We start from the raw sequence: 27,079 nt of genomic DNA, 5'->3' as shown, positions 1-27,079 counted from the left end.
AACGTTGGTTTGGGTTTTGAATAGGATGACTGTAGTGGCTATAGGCATCCATGTATATATATGAGGAGGCTGTGGGATCTCTGGGTTCACAGCTCAGGAGAGAGATCTAAATTGAACCCAGAGTATTCGGAGCCATCAACCTACTGGTTATGATTGAAGCTGTAGTATGGATGAAATCCCGCCCAAAGAGACAGGATATTGTGAGAAAAGTGGAACAGAGCTCAAGGAAGCCATCACTGAAAGCCTGGGCAGAAGCAGTCTCTGCCGAGAAGAAGGGGCCAGAAAGGAGACTGTGGTGACACAGAACATAGAAAGGACATGTCTCGAGGAGGAACTGGCCCGTGGTGTTGGCTGCATCTGAACCTCAAGGAAGTGAAGAATTAAAAGCTGCTTGTGAGCGATCATAGGAATTGTTATTTTAATAAAAGCAACACACAAACATGGAAATAAAAATTTGGATGGTAGGGATGGGAGCCAGATGAGGATTGGTAAGTGCCCTGTTTGCAGCCTCCCCTGACCAGTCCTTGGTTGGACTTGGTGCCAAAGGTCGTTGGCGGTTTCCTGCAGAGCAGTTTCAGTGGGCTGGTGAAGCTGAGGTGTTGAGCACCGTGGTGAGAAAGTGGAAGTCTTTGAAGAAGTCTGAATTTGAAGGGGACGGGTGTGGGCTTGGGAAGGTGGGACTTTGTGCTTGTTGTTTCACATGTTAAGGTAGGAGCAGGTTTACATGCTGGGTGGACTTAGTAGAAAGGAGGGTAGGTTGAGGTATAGGAGAAGGAATGAGAACAGAATGTGGGCAAGGCTGGGATCTGAGTAGGGAACTATTACTATAACTAGAACAAAAAGACAACATATTTTCTGGGGAGTCTGGAGGTTTTGGTGGCAGAAAATTGATGATATTCCTATCTGACTGCTTCTCATTTTCAGCTTTTGATGGGCCCCCAAGTTAATAGCTTTAGTGACTGACTGAATCCCCCACTCCAGGGCTGGCCTGGTGAAGTTCCATCTTCCAGGTGCCTCCTAGGTAGGAGCAGTGTGCACAGAGTTTGGTAAAAGTGCATTTTCTATGGAGTTTGGGAACAGTGGGTTAGCCATCTGGAATTAAATAAATTTGGATCCCTATCTCACTTATATTAAATAGGATTTCAGAGAGCTCTGAGATTTTTTCCCACTAAAATGTTTAATTATGAAACATTTCAGACATACAGGAAATAATGTCATAGACAAGTTAAACAGATGTTTAACATTTTGCCATATTTGCTTCAGATCTGTTTTTTTTAAATAAGATGAATAAAATGCTAATGATATAGTTAAAGCCCACCATCTCATTTCTTCGTCTTGTCTCCAGAAACAACCAGAACCATCTCTGTGGTTGCTTTGTACTTTTATTAGTGCTACCCTGGTGGCTCAGATGGTAAAGTGTCTGCCTGCAATGCGGGGGACCTGGGTTCAATCCCTGGGTTGGGAAGATCCCCTGGAAAAGGATATGGCAACCCACTCCAATGCTCTGGAAAATTCCATGGACAGAGGAGCCTGATTGGCTACAGTCCATGGGGTCGCAAAGAGTCAGACACGACTGAGCAACTTCACTTTCACTTTCACGCATATCACAGGCAACATGCATAGTTTTGTGTTTTAAAATTATCATCAGCATAGTTCTGCTTTTTCACTAATGGAGGTATTTACCGTTCTGTGGTGTGACATGGAGATCCAGTTCAATGATTTTAATGGCTGCATTGTGTTTCATTGTTTACTTATTCCATTCCTCTATTGAGGAACAGTTGGATTTCAACTCTACTGCCCTTTATGTAGACCGCATTGTGAATGGGGAAGAGATTCTCCAGGGAAATACCTACTAGAATCACCAGGTTACTGGGAATGCAGATACTGGTGAATTGGGTGCATTGCCCATTTTTTAAATGTCTTTTTAACATAAAGGCATTCTTCATTTATTTTTAATTATTGCTTTTTAAGTTATAGTAAAACAAACATTAAAAGTTGCCATTTTAACAATTTTTAAGTGTACAATGCAGTAGCAGTAAGCACATTAACAATGTTGAATAATTGTTACCACTAATTACTATTTCATTAACATCTTCATTTTGTTTTCTTCACTAAGCTGTGTCTGACTCTGTGACCCCATGGACTGTAGGACGCCAAGCTTCTCTGTCTTTCACTATCTCCCAGAATTTGCTCAAATTCATGTCCATTGAGTCGGTGTTGCCATCCAACCACTTCATTCTCTGTCGCCCACTTCTCCTGCCCTCAGTCTTTCCCAGCATTAGGGTCTTTTCCAGTGAGTCAGCTCTTCTCATCAGGTGGCCAGAGAATTGGAGCTTCAGTTTCAGCAACAGTCATTCCAATGAATATTCAGGGTTGATTTCCTTTAGGACTGACTGGTTTGATCTCCTTGCAGTCCAAGAGATTCTCAAGAGTCTTCTCCAGCACCACAATTCAGAAGCATCGATTCTTTGGCGTTGAGCCTTCTTTATGGTCCAACTCTCACATCCATACATAATTGCTGGAAAAACCGTAGCTTTGACTATCCAGGCCTTTGTTGGCAAAGTGATGTCTCTGCTTTTTAAGACACTGTCTAGGTTTGTCATAGCTTTTCTTCCAAGGAGCAAACGTCTTTTAATTTCATGGCTGTAGTCACTGTCCACAGTGATTTTGGAGTGCAAGAAAGTAAAATCTGTCACTGCTTCCATTTTCTCCCCCATCTGTTTGCCATGAAGTGATGGGACTGGATGCCATGATCTTAGTTTTTTTAATGTTGAGTTTCAAGCCAGCTTTTTCACTGTCCTATTTCACCGTTAGTTCCTGTTCACTTTCTGCTGTTAGAGTGGTGTCATCCGCATATCTGACATTGTTGATATTTCACCCAGCAATCTTTTATTTTTAAATTTTTATTTTTACTTTATTTTGCTTTACAATACTGTATTGGTTTTGCCATACATTGACATGAATCAGCCACGGGTGTACATGAGTTCCCAATCCTGAACCCACCTCCCACCCCATATCATCTCTCTGGATCATCCCCGTGCACCAGCTCCAAGCATCCTGTATCCTGTATCGAACATAGACTGGCAATTCGTTTCTTACCTGATAGTACACATGTTTCAGTGCCATTCTCCCAAATCATCCCACCCTCTCTCTCTCCCACAGAGTCCAAAAGTCTGTTCTAAACATCTGTGTCTCTTTTGCTGTCTCGCATACAGGGTTATCATTACCATCTTTCTAAATTCCATATATATGTGTTAGTATACTGTATTGGTGTTTTTCTTTCTGGCTTACTTCACTCTGTATAATAGGCTCCAGTTTCATCCACCTCATTAGAGCTGATTCAAATGTATTCTTTTTAATGGCTGAGTAATACTCCATTGTGTATATGTACCACAGCTTTCTTATCCATTCATCTGCTGATGGACATCTAGGTTGTTTCCACATCCTGGGTATTATAAACAGTGCTGCGATGAACATTGGGGTACACGTGTCTCTTTCAATTCTGATTTCCTCGGTGTGTATGCCCAGCAATGGGATTGCTTCACTAAGCAATCTTGATTCTAGCTTATGATTCATCCAACTCAGCATTTTGCATGATGTACTCTGCATATAAGTTAAATAAGCAAGGTGACAATATACAGCCTTGTACTCCTTTCTGAATTAAGACCCAGTCAGTTGTTCTGTGTCTGGTTCTAACTATTGCTTCTTGACCCACATACAGGTTTCTCAGGAGACAGGTAAGGTGGTCTGGTATTCCTATCTCTTTAAGAGTTTTCCACACTTTGTTGTGATCCATGCAGTGAAAGGCTTTAGTGTAGTCACTGAAGCTGAAGCAGATATTTTTATGGAACTCCCTTGCTTTCTCCATGACCCAGCAAATGTTGGCGATTTGATCTCTGGTTCCCCTGCCTCTTCAAAACCCAGCTTATGCTTCTGTAAATTCTTGGTTCACATACTGCTGAAGCCTAGATTGAAGGATTTTGAGCATATGCTAACATATGAAATGAGCACATTTGTATGGCAGTTAGAACATTCTTTGGCATTGCCCTTCTTTAGGATTGGAATGAAAACTGACCTTTTCCCATCCTGTGACCACTGCTGAGTTTTCCAAATTGCTGACATACTGAGTGCAGCACGTTCACAGCATCATCTTTTAGGATTTGAAACAGCTCAACTGGAATTCCATCGCCTCCACCAGCTTTGTTCATAATGATGCTTCCTAATGCCCTCTTGACTTCACATTCCACGATGTCTGGCTCTAGGGGAGTGATCACAGCATCGTGGTTATCTGGATCATTAAGATCTTTTTTGTACAGTTCTTCTGTGTATTCTTGCCACCTCTTCTTAATATCTTCTGCTTCTGTTAAGCCCATACCATTTCTGTCCTTTATGGTGCCCATCTTTGCGTGAAATGCTGCCTTGGTATCTCTAATTTTCTTGGAGAGATCTCTAGTCTTTCCCATTCTATTGTTTTCCTCTATTCTTTGCACTGATCATCGAGGAAGGCTTTCTCATCGAGGAAGGCTTTCTCATCTTGCCTTGATAGTCTTTGGAACTCTACATTCAAATGGGTATATCTTTCCTTTTCTTTGTTTTTTGCTTCTCTTCTTTTCACAGCTATTTGTCTGCATTCAGTTGGGTATAAATTTCCCTTTCTCCCATACCTTTTGATTTTCTTCTTTCTTCAGCTGTTTGTAAAGCCTCCTCAGACAACCACTTTGCCTTCTTGCATTTCTTTTTCTTTGGGATGGTGTTGGTCACCACCTCCTGTACAATGTTGCAAACCTCTGTCCATAGTTCTTCAGGCACTCTATCAGGTGTAATCCCTTGAATCTATTTTTCACTTCCACTGTAAAATCATAAGGGATTTGATTTAGGTCATACCTCAATGGCCTAGTGGTTTTCCTTACTTTCTTCAATTTAAGCCTGAATTTTGCAATAAGGAGCTCATGATCTGAGCCACAGTCAGCTCCAGGTTTTGTTTTTGCTGACTGTATAGAGCTTCTCCGTCTTTGGCTGCAAAGAACATAATCAGTCTGATTTCAGTATTGACCATCTGGTGATGTCCATGGTAGAGTCTTCTTTTGTATTGTTGGAAAAGGGTATTTGCTGTGACCAGCTTGTTCTCTTGACAAAACGCTGTTAGCTTTAACCCTGCTTCACTTTGTACTCCAAGGCCAAACTTGCCTCTTATTCCAGGTATCTCTTAACTTACTTTTGCATTCCAATCCCCTATGATGAAAAAGACATCTTTTTTGGTGTTGGTTCTAGAAGGTGAGGTAGGTCTTCTTAGGACCAGTCAGCTTCAGCTTCTTTTGCATCAGTGGTTGATGCATAAGCTTGAATTACTGTGATGTTGAATGGTTTGCCTTGGAAATGAACCGAGATTATTCTGTTGGTTTTAAGACCACACCCAAGTACTGAATTTCAGACTCTTGTTGATTATGAGGACTACTCCAGTTCTTCTAAGGAATTCTTCCCTACAGTAGTTAGTAGATACAGTGGTCATCTGTATCATCAGAATTAAATTCTCCCATTCCTGTCCATTTTAGTTCATTGATACCTAAGACATCAATGCTCAAAATTCTCCAAGCCAGGCTTCAGCAGTATGGGAACTGTGAACTTCCAGGTGTTCAAGATGGTTTTATTTTTTTATATATGAAACTTTTAGTATTTTATTCATTTTCATAGTTTTACAGTATTAGTAAAAAAAAAAAAAGGCCATTATAAATAAGTATAAAATGGAAGTTGATGAAAAAATAACCCCAAGTCTTCCTTGACTTCCACCCTCCCACCAAAAAACTAGCTAGTGTATGGCAAATATCCTTTTCACACATTATCTTAGGCATATGTTCACTTTGTAGTGGTGGATGGTTTAGTCGCTAAGTTGTGTCTGACTCTTGTGACCCCACGGACTGTAGCCTGCCAGGCTCCTCTGTACATGGTGCTTTCCAGGCAAGATTACTGGAGTGGGTTGCCATTTTCTTCTCCACAACCTGGTTTTAGAAAAGGCAGAGGAACCAGAGATCAAATTGCCAACATCTGCTGGACAATGGAATAAGGAAGAGAGTTCCAGTAAAACATCTACTTCTGCTTTATTGACTATGCCAAAGCCTTTGACTGTGTGGATCACACTAAACTGTGGAAGATTCTGAAAGAGATGGGAATACCAGACCACCTGACCTGCCTCTTGAGAAACCTATATGCAGGTCAGGAAGCAACAGTTAGAACTGGACATGGAACAACAGACTGGTTCCAAATAGGAAAAGGAGTACGTCAAGGCTGTATATTGTCATCCTGCTTATTTAACTTATACGCAGAATACATCATGAGAAACGCTGGGCTGGAAGAAGCACAAGCTGGAATCAAGATTACCGGGAGAAATATCAATAATCTCAGATATGCAGATGACACCACCCTTATGGCAGAAAGTGAAGAGGAACAAAAAAGCCTCTTGATGAAAGTGAAAGAGGAGGGTGAAAAAGTTGGCTTAAAGCTCAACATTCAGAAAACGAAGATCATGGCATCTGGTCCCATCACTTAATGGGAAATAGATGGGGAAACAGTGGAAACAGTATCAGACTTTATTTTTGGGGGCTCCAAAATCACTGCAGATGGTGATTGCAGCCATGAAATTAAAAGACGCTTATTCCTTGGAAGGAAAGTTATGACCAACCTAGATAGCATATTAAAAAGCAGAGACATTAGTTTGCAAACAAAAGTTCGTCTAGTCAAGGCTATGGTTTTTCCAGTAGTCATGTATGGATGTGAGAGTTGGACTGTGAAGAAAGCTGAGCGCTGAAGAATTGATGCTTTTGAACTGGTGTTAGAGAAGACTCTTGAGAGTCCCTTGGACTGCAAGGAGATCCAGCCAGTCCATTCTAAAGGAGATTAGTCCTGGGTTTTCTTTGGAAGGAATGATGCTAAAGCTGAAACTCCAGTACTTTGGCCACCTCATGCAAAGAGTTGACTCATTGGAAAAGACTCTGATGCTGGGAGGGATTGGGGGCAGGAGGAGAAGTGGACAACAGAGGATGAGATGGCTGGATGGCATCACCGACTCAATGGACGTGAGTTTGAGTGAACTCCAGGAGTTGGTGATGGACAGGGAGGCCTGGCATGCTGCGGTTCATGGGGTCGTATGCGGTTCATGGACACAACTGAGCTACTGAACTGAACTGAAGTCATCAATACTCAATTTTGCTATCTCCTGCTAGGCCACATCCAGTTTACCTTGATTCATGGACCTAACGTTCCAGATTCCTATGCACTATTGTTCTTCACAGCATCAGATTTGACTCTCACCACCAGACATATCCGCAGCTGAGCATCATTCCCACTTTGGTCCAGCTACTTCATTCTTTCTGGAGCTATTGGTAATTGCCCTCTGCTCTTACCCAGTAGCATATTGGACACCTTCGGACCTAGGGGAGGGCTCGTCTTCTGATGTTATATCTTTCTGCCTTTTCATACTGTCCATGAGGTTCTCCAGGCAAGAATACTGGAATAAGTTACCATTTCCTTCTCTAGTGGACCACATTTTGTCAGAACTCTTCACTATGACCTGTGCCCTTGGGTGGCCCTGCATGGATTGGCTCATGGCATCTCCAACTTACACAGGCCCCTTTTCCATGACGAGGCAGTGATCCGTGAAGGGGAACATCACTATTTTATCATTTATTTCCTTCTTCTTCCTTTAAGTTCTGTTCTCTTTCTGACTTCTTGGATTTTTTTTACACTTAGAAAATTTTTTATATTTAATTTTTGAATAGGTATGAATTTTCATAGCTCTAATATAGAAATGCTTTACAAAGTGTACAGAGAAAAGTCTTAACACACTTTCCCCTCATCACTCTGTTTCTATCCCTGTAGAAAGGTAACCATTGTTAGCTTCTTTCTTACAATCAGAGATTTTTTTTTTGCTTTTATTTTTAAAAAATTAAAAAAATTTTAATTGGAATATAATTGCTTTATCATGTTGTGTTAGTTCTGTTGTGAAACAAAGTGAATCAGCTGTATGTGCATATACATCCCCTGCCTCCTGAGTCTCCCTCCCAACCCCCAAAGTTTTAATTAAAATATACTTGATGATGAATTATGTAAATTTTATAGTACAGTATAATGATTCACAATTTTTAAAGGTTATACTCCATTTATAGTCATTATAAAATATTGGCTGTATTCCCTGTGTTGTTCAGTATATCCTTGTGGTTTATTTATACATTATAGTTTGTACCTCTTAATCCTCTGCCCCTATATTGCTCACCCTTTCATCTCCTCTCTGATAACCACCGGTTTGTTCTGTGTATGTGTGATTTGACATTAAGTTACTTATTGATTTTCTAATGTTAAACCAATTTTGCTTTCCTGAGATGCATCTAGTTTTAAAAATATCTTAAAAAAAATACTATTAGTTATTTATTTTTGGATGCACTGGGTCTTCGTTGCTGCATGCTGGCTTTTTTCTAGTTTCAACGAGTTGGGGCTACTCTCTAGTGTGGTACACAGGCCCAGTTGCCCCAAGGCAGGTGGAATCTTCCCGGACCAGGAATCAAACCCCTGTCCCTGTGTTGATAGGTGGATTCTCAACCACTGGACCACCAGGGAAGTTCATATGTATTATCTTTGAGTATCCTTTTTTTACCTTGTTGGACTCAGTTTGTGATGTTTTTAAGGATCTTGTATGTCTCTTCTGAGAGAGAGTGACCTTAGTTTTTCCTTCTGGTACTGTCCTTATGCTTTAGACAAGGTTATGCTAGCTTCAAAAAATCAGTCAAACAATGTTCACTTTTTCTATATTCTGAAGATTGTGTAAGATTGTGATATTTTATTCTTACATGTTTGCTTGAATTCACCTGGAAAATCATCTTGGTCTAGGTTTTCTTTGTAGGAAGATTTTTACTTATGATTCATTTATTTTAGTAGTTTTAGGAATATTCAAAGTTTTTTTATTTCTACTTGGGTCAGTTTTAGTATATTTTCTAGAAATCGGTCTAGTTTGTCTCCTTTTTCCAATTTCTTGGTATAAAGGTGCTTATTTCCTTCTAATCTCTGTCAGTTCAGTTCAGTTGCTCAGTTGTGTCCAACTCTTTGAGACCCCATGAACCGCAGCACACCAGGCCTTCCTGTCCATCACCAATTCCTGGAGTCCACCCAAACCCATGTCCACTGAGTTGGTGATGCCATCCAACCATCTCATCCTCCGTTGTCCCCTTCTCCTCCTGCCCTCAATTTTTGCCAGCATCAGTGTCTTTTCAAATAAGTCAGCTCTTCGCATCAGGTGGCCAAAGTATTAGAGTATCAGCCTCAGCATCAGTCCTTCCAATGAACACCCAGGGCTGATTTCCTTCAGAATGGACTGGTTGGATCTCCTTGCAGTCCAAGGGACTCTCAAGAGCCTTCTCCAACACCACAGTTCAAAAGCATCAATTCTTTTGCCCTCAGCTTTCTTTATAGTCCAACTCTCACATCCATACACAACCACTGGAAAAACCATAGTCTTAACTAGACGGACCTTTGTTGACAAAGTAATGTCTCTGCTTTTTAATACGCTGTCTAGGTTGGTCATAACTTTCCTTCCAAGGAGCAAGCGTCTTTTAATTTCATGGCTGCAGTCACCATCTGCAGTGATTTTGGAGCCCCCCCAAAATAAAGTAAGCCACTATTTCCACTGTTTCCCCATCTATTTGCCATGAAGTGATGGGACCGGATGCCATGATCTTAGTTTTCTGAATGTTGAGCTTTAACCATACTTTTTCACTCTCCTCTTTCACTTTCATCAAGAGGCTCTTTCAGTCAGTCAGTCAGTTCAGTCACTCAGTCGTGTCCGACTCTTTGCGACCCCATGAATCACAGCACACCAGGCCTCCCTGTCCATCACCAACTCGCAGAGTTCACTCAGACTCACGTCCATTGAGTCAGTGATGGCATCCAGCCATCTCATCCTCTGTCGTCCCCTTCTCCTGCCCCTAATCCCTCCCAGTATCAGAGTCTTTTCCAATGAGTCAACTCTTCACATGAGGTGGCCAAAGTACTGGAGTTTCAGCTTTAGCATCATTCCTTCCAAAGAAATCCCAGGGCTGATCTCCTTCAGAATGGACTGGTTGGATCTCCTTGCATTCCAAGGGACTCTCAAGAGTCTTCTCCAACACCACAGTTCAAAAGCTTCAATTCTTCGGCACTCAGCTTTCTTCACAGTCCAACTCTCACATCCATACATGACCACAGGAAAAACCATAGCCTTGACTAGACGGACCTTAGTCAGCAAAGTAATGTCTCTGCTTTTGAAGAGTCTCTTTAGTTCTTCACTTTCTGCCATAAGGGTGGTGTCATCTGCATATCTGAGGTTATTGATATTTCTCCCAGCAATCTTAATTCCAGCTTGTGCTTCTTCCAGCCCAGCATTTCTCATGATGTACCCTGCATATAAGTTAAATAAGCAGGGTGACAACATGCAGCCTTAATGTACTCCTTTTCCTATTTGGAACCAGTCTGTTGTTCCATGTCCAGTTCTAACTGTTGTAGCATCTGTAATTAGATTCCTCTTTTCAGGTTATTCCTCTTGCATGTAATTCCGTCCTCAGAGTACATCAGAGAATTCACACAGGTGTAAAATCCTAAAAATGCAGTGAGGGTGCAAAGACCTTCTCCCCAGAAGTCAGATCTCAGTGCACACCAGAGAATTCACACAGGAGAGAAACCCTATGAGTGCAGTGAATGTGGGAAGGCTTTTAGCCAAAATTCAGCTCTTGGAATACACCTGAGAATTCACACAGAGGAGAAACCTTATGAATGTATGAATGTGGAAAACCTTTGTCCATAAAACAGCTATATTAGAGTATATCACACCACAATGCATACCATAGGGAAAACCCTGGAGTGTAATGAGTTTGGAAAATGCTAAAGGAAGTATGGGGCTTCCCAAGTGGCTCAGTGGTAAAGAATCCACCTGCCAAGCAGGAGATGCACATTCAGTCCCTGGGTGGGGAAGAGCCCCTGGAAAAGGAAATGGCAGAATCCCATGGACAGAGGAGCCTGGCAGCAACAGTCCATAGGGTCTCAAAGAGTTGGACATGACTAAGTGACTCAACAGCACCCACAGGTTTTGTTACTGGTCAGTCTCGAGAGGCTGGTCAGTTTTATTAGTTTTATTTTCCAAGAACTAATTTCAGCTCTGTTGAGCTTCTGTAGCAATTCAATATTTGTTTTCTATTGTATTTATTTCCAGGCAAATTGTTCTTTTCCTTCCTTCTACTTTTTTCAGCTTTTATTTGCTTTTTCCCCCCCTAATTTCTTGAGTACTTAACTCATTTCCAGCTTTTCCTCTTTTACATCCTCTTACAAATTTCTCTCCAGTTACTACTACAAATATGTCACAGTTTTCTGAGGCTATTTTAAGTTTTTTAAATCTAATTTTTAAATTGATAATAGTCTCCCATAACTCAAAACCCAGAAAGTATAAAGGTGTGTGATAAAAATTTTCCCTCCCAAACTTATCTCCCACCTGCTCATTTCCCATCATGCTCTCCCCCACTGCCCAGTAACCCTGCTCTTATTATTCTGTAGCCTTCTGGCCTTTCTTTGTGTGTTTAAAAGCAGTTGTGATTAGAGATTCTTATTTCCTGTTCCCCCTTTTTTAAAAACATACAATGCACAGTACGTTAAACATACTTTGTACCACCTTATTTTTATACATCTTGACAATAATTCTTAGCAATCTTTCAGGGGCAGTATGTCTAGAACTTTATTCTTTGTTTTCATGTTTACATAATATTCCATTGTATGAATGTTCTATCACTTTGTCACCATTACTATATGCTTAAAATCATTTCCCTCCTACTTTTTGTCATTACAGAAGATAATTCTATTATACATAAAGTATAATTGCTGGGTGCAGGTGATATGTATTTAAAGATTGTCTGTAAAAACTTTCTGTTACAGAAAATGAAAAACAAAACCAGAATTGTCCAGTGACCTCCCTGTGTATCATTTGGCTTCAACCAATATGGCCAGTCTCATTTCACCTATCCCCTTGCCCACCTCCATGCACTATACTTCCACTCCCAGCTTATTTGGAAGCAGATTGCAGCCATCATCTCATTTCATCCTTAAATATTTCTGTGTTATCCCTAAAAGACTAGAGCTCTTTTAAAAATATAACCATAGTACTATATCACACTTGAAAAATTAACCAAATTTCTTATCACCAAATAGTCAAGCATTTCAAGTTTCCCTGATTATCTTATATATATATATATATTATATATATATAATATATATATATATATATAATATATATATAATAGTTACATAGACTTTCATGGTTATACCATTAAATTTGAGTCCTTTCAAATTTGGTGAGACTGGTACAGTACAGTGTATGTCAGTGTCTGTGAATGATTCTTTGTGTTTGAAAAGAACATGTCCTCTACTGTGAGGCACGATGTTTTCTGTATGTCTTTTAGGTCATGCTGTTCAAATCTTTTATATCCTTACTGATCTGTCTCCCACTATAATTATGGATTTGTCTGTTTTTACTTATTATTCTTTGAATTTATTCGTCATTATTCTGTCAGCTGTTGCTTTTTGTATCTTGGGGCTATGTATCAATTTATTCAGCTAATGTTTATTAAGTGTGTCTATGTGCCAGGAACTGTTCTAGTTGCTAGAGATATTTCAAGAGAACACGAGACAAAAATGCCTCATCTCGTTGGGAGAGACAGACAAGGAAGATAAAGAATTACACACAATTTAAATTATTATTCCTCATAAATTGAATGGTTTAACATTATGAATTGACCTTTATCTTAGTAATTTTTTAACTTTAAGTCTCTGCTGTGATAATAATATAGCTATAACGGCTTTGATTGAGTTATGTTTACTGATTTTTTTCATCCTTTTGTTTTTACCTTTTCTATATTCTTATGTTTTAAGTGTGTCTCCAAATAGCACGTACTTGTATTTAAAACATTTTTAGCCATTTATATATGTGTGTGTATATATTTGGATTATGTCTAACATTTTATTTTATGCTTTCCTTTGTTCCATTTTTTCTCTCCTTCCTTGCTTTTGGTTTATCTTAATGATGCCACTTTTCTCTCATCTCAGTGGGAAGTTTTGGTCTGTCTCTTTATTTTTTAAAATAACACGTTTATGGAGATATAAGTCACATAGCACATAATTCAGGGTGTATTTCGGTGGTTTTTTCATGTATTCAGAGGTGTGCAGCCATCAGCACAAGCAATTGTAGACCATTGTCATCACCCTGAAAGAAATCTTCTACCCTTGAGCAGTTACTTTCTATTCTACCTCCACTCCCCACCCCATCCACCTCTCCAGACAACCTCTCATCTTTCACTCTGTAGATGTAATGGTGTATAATGTGTGACCTTTTATGTCTGGCTTCTTTCATTTATCATGTGTTCAAGAGTCATCTGTGTGCAGCAGGTACCAGTACTGCTTTACATTTTATTACCAAATAATATTTCACATTCTATCTATTCTTTCATCAGTTGGTGAACACTTGGGTTGTTTGCACTTTTTGGCTATTATGAACAATGGTGCTTTAAACATATGTGAACAGGTTTTTGTGTGGTTTTTTCTTTTGGTATATACCAAGGAATAGAATTGCTGGATCATATGGTAATTCTATATTAAATTGCCAGACTTTAATATTTTTAGATTGCCAGACTTTCATTAAATTCTATATTTAATTGCCAGACTTTTTCTGAAACAGTCCCATTGTTTTATTATATAATCCCACAAGTGTTGGGTGAGAGTTTGGATTTCTCCACATCCTCATCAGCACTTGTTTTTCACCTTTTTTAAAATTAATTAATTAATCTTGTTTTACTTTTGGCCACGCTGGGTCTCCGTAGCAGTGTGCAGTCTCCTCATTGAGGTGGCTTCTCTTGTAGCGGGCTTCAGTAGTTGCAGGACGTGGGCTCAGTTGTTGTGGCTGTTGGATTCTAGCTTGCTGGGTCAGTAGTTGTGGCTTAGTTGCTCCTCGGCATGTGGGATCTTCCCAGACCAGGGGCTGAACCTATGTCCTCTGGATTGGCAGGTGGATTCTTAACCACTAGACCACCAGTAAAGCCCTGTTTTTCATCTTTTTGACTGTAGCCTTCCTAGTGATTATGAAGTGGCATCTCATTGTAGTTTTGATTTGCATTTCCTGATGGTTAACAATGTGGAGCAACTTTTCATGGGCGTATTAGCAGTTTGTCTTTTTTTTAAGAGAAATGTCTATTCAGATCTTTCGCCCATTTGAAAATTGCATTGTCATTTTATTATTGAGTTGTAAAACTTCTTTATATATTCTAGATACAAGTTCCTTATCAGATATGATTTGCAATTATTTTCTCCCATTCTGTGAAGTGTCATTTCACACTCTTGATGGTATCCTTTACAACACAAAGGCCTTTAATTTTGATGGATTCCAAGTAATCTTTTTTTTCCTTTTGTTACTTGTGCTCTTGATATTGTACCTAACAAATCATTGCCTCATTTAAGGCCAAGAAGACTTACACTTATGTTTCCTTTTAAGAGTTTTATAGTTTTACCTTTAGGTCTTTGATCCAATGGGAGTTAATTTTTCTGTATGGTATGAAGTAGGAGTCAAACTTCATTGTTTGGCTTGTAGATATCCTTTTGACTTAGCATCATTTGTTGAAAAGACAGTTCCCATTGAATGATCTTGGTAACCTTACTGAAAGATGATAATAGTAAAGGTTAATTTCTGGACTCAACTCTGTTTCATTGGTCTGTATACTTATGTTAGTACCACAATATCTTGATACTGTAGCTTTGTAGCAAGCTTTGAAATCTATAAGTACGATTTGAAATCCAATCCTGTTCTTCAAGATTGTTTTGGCTATGTGGAGTTCCTTGAATTTTCATGTGAATTTTAGGAACATAACTTCTGCAAAGAAAGCACCTGAAATTTTGATGGAGATTGCAATTAAATCTATTGCTATCTTCACAATATTAAGTTTTATAATCTGTGAACTAGGATATCTTTCCATTTAAGTCTTTAATTTCCTTCAGCAATGTTTTATAGTTTGGGGTTTTTTTGTTTTGTTTTGTTTTCCTTTGAAATAGTGGATGTTAAAGAATAGTTAGTTATTGTTTTTATAATATTATATTTTAAATTTATTTTTTAAATAGAAGCATTGTTGGATTAGGGAATTCCCTGGTCTCATAGAATGAGTTGAGAGGTGTTCCCTCTTCTTCTATTTTTTGTGTTTTGGGGTTTTTTAAATATTTATTTATTTAAAAAAATTATTTATTTTTGGCTGCACTGAGTCTTTGTTGCTGTGCATGGACTTTCTCTAGTTGCGGAGAGCAGGAGCTCCCCTCTAGTTTCGGTGCCCAGACTTCTGTTGTTGCAGAGCATCAACCCTAGAGCTCAGTCTCAGGGGTCGTGGCACACAGGCTTAGTTGCCCCGCGGCATGTGGAGTTTTCCCGGACCAGGAATCGAACCCACGTCCCCATTTGCAGGCGGATTCTTAACCAGTGGACCACCAGAGAAGGCATTATTTATCTGTTTGTCTGTCTATGCCAGGCATGCAGAATCTTCTAGTTGCAGCATGCAGGATGTTTAGTTGTGGCAAGCGGACTCTTACTTGCAGCATGTGGGGTCTATTTCCTTGACCAGAGATCAAGCCTGTGCCCCCTGCATTGGAAGAACAAGTCACTGGACCACCAGGGAAGCCCCTCCTCTTCTATTTTTTTTGAAGAGTTTGAGACCAATTGGAATTTTTATGTTTTAAATGTTTGGTAAAATTCATCAGTAGACCCATTTGACCCAAGCTTCCCTGTGTGGGTAGTTGTTTTTAATTACTAACTTAACCTCTTTAATTGTTACTGGTCTATTTGAATAGATTTTTTCTTCTTTACTCAGTATTTTGTGTCCTTCTAGAAATTTGTCCATTTCATCTGAGTTATCTGATTTGTTGGCATATAGGTGACCATAGTATTCCTTTACAATCCTTTTTACATCTGTAAGGTTGGTAGTAATGTTCCTTCTTTCATTTTGAATTGTACCAACTTGAGTCTTCTCTTTTTTCCTTGATCAGTCTAACTAAAGTTTTGTCACTTTTATTGATCTTTTCAAAAATCAACTTTTAGTTTTTTTTTTCTATTATTTTTCTGTTCTCTATTTCATTCATTTCTGTTCTAGTCTGTATTATTTCTTTCCCTCTGCTTGCTTTGGGTTTAGTTTGCTTTTCCTTTTCTAGTTTCAAAGTGGAAGTTCAGGTTATGGATTTGATCTGTTTTTTTTATACTTTACAGGTAAAAATTTTCTTCTAAGCACTGCTTTAGCTGCATCGATAAGTTGTGTTATATTAGGTCTTCATTGTGTTTTCATTCATCTCAGTATTTTCTAATTTTCTTGTTATTTCTTTGAGCCATTGGTTACTTAGGAGTGTATTTGATTTCTACACATTTATGAATTCCTCAGATTTCTTTGTTATTAATTTCTTTTTTAAATATAAATTTATTTTAATTGGAGGCTAATTACTTTACAATATTGTATTGGTTTTGCCATTCATCAGCATGAATCCGCCACACATATGCATGTGTTCCCCATCCTGAGCCCCACTCCCTCCTCCCTCCCCATCCCATCCCTCTGGGTCATCCCAGTGCACCAGCCCTGGGCATCCTGTATCATGCATCGAATCTGGACTGGCGATTCTTTTCACATATGATAATATACATGTTTCAATGCCATTCTCCCAAATCATCCCACCCTCACACTCTCCCACAGAGTCCAAAAGACTGTTCTATACATCTGTGTCTTTTGCTGTCTCGCATACAGGGTTATCACCATCTTTCTAAATTCCATATATATGCATTATTATACTGTATTGGTGTTTTTCTTTCTGGCTTACTTCTCTCTGTATAATAGGCTCCAGTTTCATCCACCTCATTAGAGGTGATTCAAATGTATTCTTTTTTTATTTTTTTTAATGTATTCTTTTTAATGGCTGAGTAATACTCCATTGTGTATAGGTACCACAGCTTTCTTATCCATTCATCTGCTGATGGACATCTAGGTTGCTTCCATGTCCTGGCTATTGTAAACAGTGCTGTGATGAACACTGGGGTACATGTGTCTCTTTCAATTCTGGTTTCCTTGGTGTGTATGCCCAGAAGTGGGATTGCTGGGTCATATGGCCGTTCTATTTCCAGTTTTTTAAGGAATCTCCACACTGTTCTCCATAGTGGCTGTACTAGTTTGCATTCCTACCAACAGTGTAAGAGGGTTCCCTTTTCTCCACACCCTCTCCAGCATTTATTGCTTGTAGACTTTTGGATCGTAGCCATTCTGACTGGCATGAAATGGTACCTCATTGTGGTTTTGATTTGCATTTCTCTAATAATGAGTGATGTTGAGCATCTTTTCATGTGTTTGTTAGCCATCCGTATGTCTTCTTTGGAGAAATGTCTGTTTAGTTCTTTGGCCCATGTTTTGATTGGGTCATTTATTTCTCTGGAATTGAGCTGCAGGAGTTGCTTGTATATTTTTGAGATTAGTTCTTTGTCAGTTGCTTCACTTGCTATTATTTTCTCCCATTCTGAAGGCTGTCTTTTCACCTTGCTTACAGTTTCCTTTGTTGTGCAGAAGCTTTTAATTTTAATTAGGTCCCATTTGTTTATTTATGCTTTTATTTGTTATTAATTTCTAATATCATTACACTGTGGTTAGAGAACATACTTTGTCCCTGTTTTTATTAAAAAAATGTATTTTATTGAAATATAATTGATTTACAGTGTTGTTTTAATTTCTGCTGTAGAGCAAAGTGATTCAGTTATACACGTATATACATTCTTTTTCATAATTATTTTCCATTATGGTTTATCACAGGATATTGGATTAGTTCCCTGTGCTATACAGTAGGACCTTGTGTATCCATTCTGTATATAATACTTTGCATCTGCTTGGGCTTCCCTGGTGGCTCAGATAGTAAAGAATCCACCTGAAGTGTGGGAAACCTGGGTTCAATCCCTGCATTGGGAAGGTCCCCTGGAGAGGGGAATGGCTGCCCACTCCAGCATTCTGGCTGGAGAATTCCACTGGCAGAGGAGCCTGGCAGGCTACAGTCCATGGGGTCACAAAGAGTTGGACACGACTGCTCGACTTTCACTTTCGCATCTGCTAGCTTCAAACCTCCAGTCCTTCTCTTCTCCACCTCCCCTCCCCCTTGGCAATCACAAGTCTGTTCTCTATGTCTGTGAGTAGATTTCTGTTTCATAGATAAGTTCATTTGCATCATATTTTAGATTTATGTAAGTGATATAATAAGGTATTTGTCTTTCTCTTTCTGAATCACTTCATTTAGTATGATAATCTCTAGAGGTCCATCCATGTTGCTGCGAATGCCATTATTTCATTCTTGTTCACAGCTGAGTAGTATTCCAGTGTGCTTATGCACCACATCTTTATCCATTGATCTGTCAATGGACATTTAGGTTGTTTCCATGTTTTGGTTTTTGTAAATAGTGTTGCTGTGAACATAGGGGGTGCATGTATATTTTTTAATTATAGGAGAACATACTTTATATGATTTAAATTTTTGGCTCTTTGAATTTATCATAATGACTACTTTAAAATGTTTCTCTCTGAAATCTAACATCTGTCTCCTCTCACAGGCATTTTCTGTTGCCTGCTTTTTCCGTGTATGGATCACACTTTGTTTCTTTGCATATCTCATAATTTTTTGCTGAAAAGTGAACAAAAATATATTAAAATATACCTAAAATATTTTAGGTAATATATTGGAGCAAGTTTGGATACTGATTGTTGGCCTCCACCATGAGACATGTTTTGGTCATTTGCTTGTTTCTTTCGTGACTTGGCTGAGCTATTTTAGTGAGGCCTACTCCTCTTGCAGTATGAAGCCCTGATGTCACTCCTCTGAGGGCACAGCCATGGGCATGCACACAGCCACAGTGGATGATGGTGTGTCAGCAGGGCTCGCTTTGACTGTCTCTCTTGCTGATGTGTTAATCTGTCTGCCTCTGCCGATGTCATACCCAGCTGTTCATACTCATTAATTGCTAGCCAACTGCTCTGCAGTTTTTGACATGTGGGGCATAAGTTGCTCCATAATCTGATCCAGTTAAATTTGGGCTTCTGTACCAGGGTTGTTTTTGATGATACCAGCCTCCTCTTTAGTGCTTACCTCCAATTTTTTTCATTTTTTGGAAAGTGCCCTTAGGCTTAAACTTCCTCATACTGTTTGACAAGAAGTCAGTTCATTTGGAAAGACCTTTGGAGCTTTCTGTTCTAATGGATTGCCTCTCCCCCTGGCAGAATCTCTAAGCCCCTTCTCTGGAGCTGATGTCAGAGACACTGACCCAGTTCTGTCAGAGTGACGCTCCTGTTTTATGAGCAGAGACCTGGGCAGGGGTGATAGCCTCTGGTCCTCTCAGTTCTCATCTCTGTTGTGAAGCCTCTGCCCTTTTAGTGATCTGTGGTGAGGGTGATCAAGGCCCAGTATTCCTGTCCTTCTGCTCCTGAGGTGCAGCCACTGTCCTATGAGCGGGGCTGGGTGGAGGGAGTCCTCAGTCTCTTGACCGTATTCAGCAAGTATTCTCTGCAACTTGTAACTAGAGAGGATTGAGGAATATTGGTGGCCTGCCCCTCTGGTGACATACCATATCTCTTGACTGGTTGCTGAGGGGATAGAAGCCCCATTTTTTGGAACTTACTCACCTGGAATGGAGCATCTGTCTGAGCTGTGAAGTCAGGGTTGAGAGAAAAGAAGGAGGGTCATGGCCCAAGTACTATAAACTTACACTATTCAAGATTTAGTGGATTTTCTTGAATAGATGTTTCTTAATTTGTTGTACGTCCTTAGGAAAATTTCCAGAGATTTTAAATGCCTGAGTTAAAAAAAAAAGTGTTCACCAGTTACGGAATTTCACTAGGGAGTGGATCTGCAGAGCTCCTCGGGCTGCCACTCAGAAGTGGGACCTCTCTTCTACTTGTAACAGTTACTTTAGAAATTACAGAGTGTGTGTGTGTGCAAGCTCAGTCATGTCCAACTCTTTGCAACTCCATGTCGCACAGAGTCGGACACGACTGAAGCGACTTAGCAGCAGTAGCAGCAGCAGCAGCCCTGCCAGGCTCCTCTGTCCATGAAATTTCCCAGGCAAGAATATTGGAGTGGGTTGCCATTTCCTCTTCCAGGGGATCTTCCTGACCCGAGGATCGAACCCACATCTCTTGCATTGGCAAGCGGATTCTTTACTGCTGAGCCACCAGGGAAGCCCCAGAAATTACAGGGGTGAATCCTAACTAATCAAAGGCTAACATTAATTGATATCTTTACTCTCTTTCTGATTAATACAAAGACCTTAGAACTGTTTAAAGTTTTTTAAAATCATACACACATGCACACACACACAGAATATACATATTTCAAATACATATAAAAATATATATCAAATATGTATAAGTATGTACATACTGTATTTACATAAAGCAAGAACATGAAACAGAAATCAGCTGGTTACCTACAGTTAAGTTGCCCAAGTTCAATTCGTATTTTTACCACTTACCAGCTGGTCAGCCTGAACAAGTCCCTCAACTATATCAAACCCCTGTATCTTGAGCCACAGAGTTGAGATAATGTTACCCCCCTCACTGGGTTGTCGTGATAATTAAATGAGCTAATGCATGTAAGGGCTTCCCTGGTGGCTCAGAGGTTAAAGCGTCTGCCTCCAATGCGGGAGACCTGGGTTTTATCCCTAGGTCGGGAAGATCCCCTGGAGAAGGAAATGGTAACCCACTCCAGTATTCTTGCCTGGAGAATCCCATGGACAGAGGAGCCTGGCAGGCTACAGTCCACGGGGTCGCAAAGAGTCAGACAGGACTGAGTGACTTCACTTCACTTCAGTGCATGTAAAGGGCTCCCCTGGTGGCTCAGTGGTAAAGAATCCACCTGCCAATGCAGGAGATGGGGGTTCCATCCCTGGGTCAGAAGATCTCCTGGAGAAGGAAATGGCAACCCACTCCAGGTATTCTTGCCTGGGAAATCCCATGGAGGGAGGAGCCTGTCAGGCTATAGTCCATAGGGTTGCAAAAAAGTCAGATCCAACGTAGCAACTAAACACTAACAATGCATATATAGCACCATATACACAAGGCACAGAGCACAGTGCCTGACAGACTGTAAGTCCTTAATAGCAGACAACTGTTTTAAGAATAACAGTAATGGTTGGTGGTGATTACTATTTATTCATCCTCCTGTCCTGGCAGTTCCTCTGTGATGAGGGTGCTGGTATCTCTGGGGACTACATTGATCGAGTAGATGAGCCCTTGTCCTGTTCTTACGTGCTGACCATTCGAACTCCTCGGCTCTGCCCTCACCCACTCCTTCGGCCCCCACCCAGTGCTGCCCCCCAGGCCATTCTCTGCCACCCCGCCCTGCAGCCTGAGGAGTACATGGCCTACATTCAGAGGCAAGCTGGTGAGTAATTAAAAGAGGACAGGGAGGAAGCAGACACAAAGGGAGGGACAGGCAGAAGATCAAGTATCAGGGAGCTGAGAACGTATCCTCGTCCCGCTGACACGCTATCTTCCGGTAGACTCAAAGCAGTACGGAGACAGGGCCCTAGAGGGGCGGCGGCAAGACCCGGGCCCTCCAGTGTGGAGTGAGACCAAGCCTGGGGTGGTGCCACCAAAGAAAGCAGGTAGGTCCTTGAGTCACCTGTTTCGTGACACACGTCTCCACTTCTTCCTTTCTTCAGTGTTACTGCCCTGTGCACCCAGGGATGTGCTGTCTTGAACAGCCCAACAGCCCTGACTTTTGGGGTGGGGGAAGGAGTACTACAGGCCCTAACCCCTCACAATAGAAGAGGGAAGCATATCCCATCTATCCTTTCAGGTTTCTCTTTGTTTTCTGTATTCTAGGTGCAAGCCCAGCCAAGGAGAACAGTAAGGAATCAGATTTCTGGAAGATGCTTCATGAGCCAGAGGAACAGCCCCAAGAAAGGGAGGAGACACAGGCTGAGGTGAGAGCCAGCTTCCTAGCCACTTCTCTGAGGAGGCTGAACATGGGCTTTGGGTCGGAGGGCCACTCAAGCTGAGGTTCATTATGAGATGACCTCTTTTTATCTAGGGATGCAAGACCATACCCAGAGGCAGTGCCTTAAGAGTTTGGTTGGCATGCAGAAAAGCCTGTGTACTTGACTCTGCCCTTTTCTCCCCATCAGGAGCAGGAACCAAACCTTGAAGCCATAGACCCACCGCCAACCTCTCCCGACGGTGAGTGAACTCCCCATGTCTCCTATACTGCTTGCATGTGTTTTCAGGTTGGCAAGCATGGCGTGGGGATAGACCTAGACACTAGGAGGGAGGCTGAGCAGCCAGGCCGGCAGCAGATTCCTTTTTAGAGACAGCAGTGCTTCTCTAGGGGGGTAGCAGAACATAGTGGTTCCACTGCTTGCCTGACTTTATAGTCCTGGATAATTTCACTCAAGCTCAATTTCCTTACCCATAGCATGTGGGCAATAGCCCCTAACTTAGAGGGCTGTTACAGGATTAAATGAGAATGAATCTAGTTTACAATACAATCCCTGGAACTGAGTAGACAAAAAAGGGTTTGTATTTGTGGGGAGAACAGGATTCAGGGAGGAGGAGCCCTTGGTCCCAGAATCTCTTCTGTTGACCTAAAAGCCAGGTTGATTGCCAGGAAGCCATCAGTGGCACGTGAAAGAGCAGGTAACTTGGCAGCCTGTTAGCATCCTTCTCTCTCACCTGTGAGGCCCCCTTAGGCCCCCTAAGTGCTCTTTGGAGGGGTGGGTTGGCCACTGTCTCTCAGACCAGACAGGTAGTTCCTGGAGCCAGGGACCATGTCCTTCCTTGACTTCCTTAACTCCTCTTCTTAGGAAGTAAGAGTAGAATTAGTTTATGATCTATTCCTATTCCTTCATCTCAGATTTTCAGAACAACGTACAGGTCAAAGTCATTCGGAGTCCCGCAGACTTGATTAGATTGATAGAGGAGCTGAAGGGTGGAACAAGAAAGGTATGAGCCCTGCTCCCGGGAAAGTTGGAACCTTTCTCCCTTCTGGGGGCACCCGGAACACCACCCCTGAACTGGGCCCACAGAGTTGCCTCAACTTCCTTTACTCCTCATGAGTCCCCAACTAAACCACATCCCTGCTGTCTGCCCCCCACCCCACACTGTTTGTCTCTATGGAAAGCCCAACCATCTGCCATTTCTCTTTCTCCTGATCCTCACCCATCCAAAGGGGAAGCCAAACACAGGCCAGGAGCAGCCTGGAGACAGTGCTACAGAAGTCCCTTCCAGGAAACCAGAGGTGAAGGAAAAGGGAGACCCAGAACAGCAGAACGAGGTTGAAGAAGAGGAGGATGATGAGGATGAAGACGAAGATGAGGATGAACGGCAGTTGCTGGGAGAATTTGAGAAGGAACTGGAAGGTATACTGCTCCCATCAGACCGAGAGCGGCTCCGGGAGGAGGTGAAGGCTGGCATGGAGCGGGAGCTGGAGAACATCATCCAGGAGGTGAGCTCTGCTCTCCCGCCTGCAGCTTCCAGCTTACTTGGCTGCCTGCGCCGGTAGGCGGAACCAGTTGAGGGGCTGGGAGAGAACCCGGGCCATGCTGCGCCTGCCTTGGGCATTCAGCCAGGAGCCCTGAAGTGCTAGTTGCTTAATTAAGACTGGGACGGTGGGGAAGGGGATCTGTGAGAAGGATGAGACTTAGCCATTACTCCTTTGTAGAGCCTGGATAGCCCCTCACTCCCCAGATCCCTGACTCTCCACCCCCATCTTGGGCCTCCCAGACAGAGAAAGAGCTAGACCCAGACGGGCTGAAGAAGGAGTCAGAGCGCGATCGGGCTATGCTGGCCCTGACATCCACTCTCAACAAACTCATCAAAAGGCTGGAGGAAAAACAGAGCCCAGAGCTGATGAAGAAGCACCGAAAAAGGAGGGTTGTCCCCAAAAAGCCTCCCCCACCCCCTCAACCAACAGGTGAGGGCTGTCAGACAGGAACAAACGGCTAGGTCCATCACCTTTATCCCTTCTGAGAATGCTCACCCTCTCACTCTTTCTGGAACACCATTCTCGGGCTTCCCAACACCTCTAGCCCTTTGCCTGATTACTTCCTAGTGATCCTTTTGAGAAGCAGCTTTCAGAGCCGGTGTGGCTCCCTGGCATGGCTGTTTCCTGGCTTGCTCTATACATCCAGTGTCTAGCACTTTGCCGGCACCTTGTGATTGATGAGTAGATGTTAAATGAGTGACTGTGAATGTGCAGGCCAAAGGCCACACACCTGTGACAGGTGCTCCTGTCACCTAGGACTGCACAGGGAGCGCCCTCAGCCGGCAGAGGGGAACAGGCAGCCCAGCTGCTCATAAGCCAATTGCCTGGACAGACTCATTCCCTTCCTGCTGTGTCCCTTGTGTCTGTCTCACAGGTCCTGTATGTGTGGAGGCCAGGCATTCCAGGTCTAACGTCCTAGTTTCAATCCTTCCACCCTGCTATCTCTGTTATAAACACTGAAATGTCTTTCAAGTCCCAACATTGTTGGGTGCCAAACCAAAGTTTTCCAACCTCCTTCTTAAAACAAACTTCTCTGCAGGCCCCAACTTCTCTGATTTTTGCTTCAGAAAACAGTTGTTTTCCTGTAGGTGATGGGCAGAATTACTGGGTCCAGCGGGAAGAAAGGAAACTGCAGTCGGTGGAGGGAGCTTTATAGGTTGGAATGGGGTGGGGAGTGATGGGTCCTGATTTATTCTGAACCCTGACTCACATACCTGTTTGAAAGGGAATAACTTGCCGAAACCAACTGATGGCTTAGGGAGAGGCGAGCACCCCAGCCCCTAACCCTGGAGTCACGGCTCTGCTTTGTGTCTCCCTGTGTGTCTCCCCCTCTAAGAGGAGGATCCTGAGCACAGAGTCCGGGTCCGGGTCACCAAGCTCCGTCACGGAGGCCCCAATCAGGATCTGACTGTCCTCGAGATGAAACGGGAAAACCCACAGCTGAAACAAATCGAGGGGCTGGTGAAAGACCTGCTGGAGAGGGAGGGACTCACAGCCGAAGGTGGGCCCTGGGGGGCGGGCTGGATTCAGAGCTGTTGGTAGGGCTTGCTGCTGGAAGTGGAGGGGCTGGGGACCTTGGCTGGGGACCCTGGCTGGGGACCCAGGGGGCAGAAGACCTACACTGGAGCTGCCACCTGGCCTCTCCTCTCACTGCCCATCCCACTCCTTTCCAGGGAAAATTGAGATCAAAATTGTCCGACCAGGGACAGAAGGGACTGAGGAGGATGCACGCTGGCTGACTGATGAGGACACAAAAAACCTCAAGGAGATTTTCTTCAATATCTTGGTGAGAGGCACCCCACCCCTGAGTCCTAGACTTCCCACCTTCCCTGTCCCCCAGCAGGCTGAGGGGTTGAGGGTGAGGTTTAGAGTCCTCCAGGCAGCCCCCAGCCTTGCCTCCATCTGAGCCTCAGTTTCCTCATCTATAAGAGGAGGCTATCAGTTCTGGGTGTTGAGCCCTCAGCAAGAGCCCTACAAGTCACCTGTGTGAGTGCTGGCTCCTGCCTCCCCACCAACAACTGCCCGCCCACCCCCCACCCCCATCCTCCAGTGTCTGCTACAGCTTCTGCTTATCCCACGTCCCCACCCCACCGTGTGGCCTTCCCCCAGGTGCAGGGAGCTGAAGAGGCGCAGAAAGAGCGGCAGCGGCAGAAAGACCTAGAGAGCAATTACCGCCGGGTGTGGGGCTCCCCAGGTGGGGAGGGCACTGGGGACCTGGATGAATTTGACTTCTGAGACCACCACCATCAGCTTGCCAAAGAGTCCAGAGTCTTCTAGACTGGCCCTGCCTCTGTCTCCCACAAACCCCAGGGCCCTGAAGGCAAAACAGCAGAGAGCTGAGCTGTGAGCTGTGGACCCCGAGGCCCTCCTGGGGTGTGGAGGGGCTGTGGGGCAAGTGCTGCTGCTACTGCTGAGACCTGGAGACCTCCCAGGCCTATGTGATCTACTGTCCCTGGTTCTCCCCACACCCTCTTCCTTCCCTCCTGGCTTCCCCTGCTGTCATCCCCCAGCTTGTGGGTTCCTTTCCCCTCCCTAACGAACATTTTGAGATCTTTTGAGTAGAGCAGGGAGAGCAAGAAGAGGGGCTGGTCAGCAGGCCCTAAGAGGTAGGCCCTCCACCCTTGCCCCACTGCTATTGAGAGTCACCTCCCTGCTTCCCCCAGATCAGCTTGAGATGTCCTGCCCCTTTCCCTTTCCACACTGTTCCCTACAAATCTGTGCTTCTGAGTGGAACCACCTTCTCTCTGTTGCTGAGAAAATGGGAAGAAAGTTGCCCACCGTCTCTGACACAATCCCACGGAAAGGGTAGGCTACAGACCCACCTACCATGTTCTAGAACAATCAGGTTTCTAAATAAAGAACTGGACCATCAAACCATCAGTCTTTTTTTCCTTCAGGGTGGGGGGCTCAGTAGAGGAGACTTGGTGTTCTAGGATGGAAGGCATGCTCCCTGATCCTTTTCTGTGCTTCACAGTCAGGGCAGTGGCAGTGGATCTGGGGTATGCAGAAGAGACCAGGACAGTGAAGCAAAGCCTGCTGGCCTGGCCAGGACTGAAGCAATTCCAGTGCTAGTCTCCCTCCTTTTCTTCATCTGTCCATTTCTGTTCCTTCTCCCCCCTTTATAGCCCAAAAGCCACAGGGTACATACAGAGTTACCCCACCATGGGGATCCTCCTGCTGCACTCTCCCTACAGTGTGCTGCAGACTCCATCCCCATACCACTTCATTTCCCAGAAAAGACCTCTAGCTTTGGTCTTGCCCAGAGAGAGGGCTGCCACTCACACAGGTCAGCTCCATAGTATGCCAGTGGTTGGTGGCCTGGTTAGGTATCTCCATCTCTTTCTCACTAGCAAGTGCAAATCTAGGTCCCCTGCTTCTCCTACTTTCTTTCTCTGTCTGCATCTCTCAGGTGTGCAGCATTTCTGCTGACAACTTCACTGACTCATGAGATAAGAAATAGAGGGTGTGAATCTCCCAGGTCTCCAAAAGTGGACAAAAA

At 42.9% G+C, this 27,079-nt stretch overlaps 1 protein-coding gene across 7 annotated transcripts in view; it reads left to right on the top strand.

Moving 5' to 3' along the window:
* The window catches only part of OS9 (OS9 endoplasmic reticulum lectin), a 35,579-nt gene extending 9,140 nt beyond the window's left edge, over positions 1-26,439 (top strand). For 3 of the 7 annotated variants that reach the window (XM_068972006.1, XM_068972005.1, XM_068972003.1), the window contains 9 exons: positions 21,270-21,480; positions 21,599-21,703; positions 21,924-22,024; positions 22,226-22,277; positions 22,951-23,039; positions 23,266-23,541; positions 23,820-24,009; positions 25,254-25,366; positions 25,690-26,439. In XM_068972006.1, the coding sequence (XP_068828107.1) occupies positions 21,270-21,480; positions 21,599-21,703; positions 21,924-22,024; positions 22,226-22,277; positions 22,951-23,039; positions 23,266-23,541; positions 23,820-24,009; positions 25,254-25,366; positions 25,690-25,815 (1,263 nt within the window). In that variant the 3' untranslated portion in view covers positions 25,816-26,439. Of the gene's footprint in view, positions 1-21,269; positions 21,481-21,598; positions 21,704-21,923; positions 22,025-22,225; positions 22,278-22,950; positions 23,040-23,265; positions 23,542-23,819; positions 24,010-24,916; positions 25,082-25,253; positions 25,367-25,689 lie in introns of all 7 variants that reach the window. The other 4 variants (XM_068972007.1, XM_068972004.1, XM_068972002.1 and 1 more) reach the window with 3 other exon arrangements.
* The last annotated feature ends 640 nt before the right edge of the window (positions 26,440-27,079 follow it).

This window comes from Capricornis sumatraensis, chromosome 4 (genome assembly GCF_032405125.1).
Source record: "Capricornis sumatraensis isolate serow.1 chromosome 4, serow.2, whole genome shotgun sequence".
Taxonomy (NCBI): Eukaryota; Metazoa; Chordata; class Mammalia; order Artiodactyla; family Bovidae; genus Capricornis; species Capricornis sumatraensis.
This window is presented reverse-complemented; position numbering and strand designations above follow the sequence as displayed.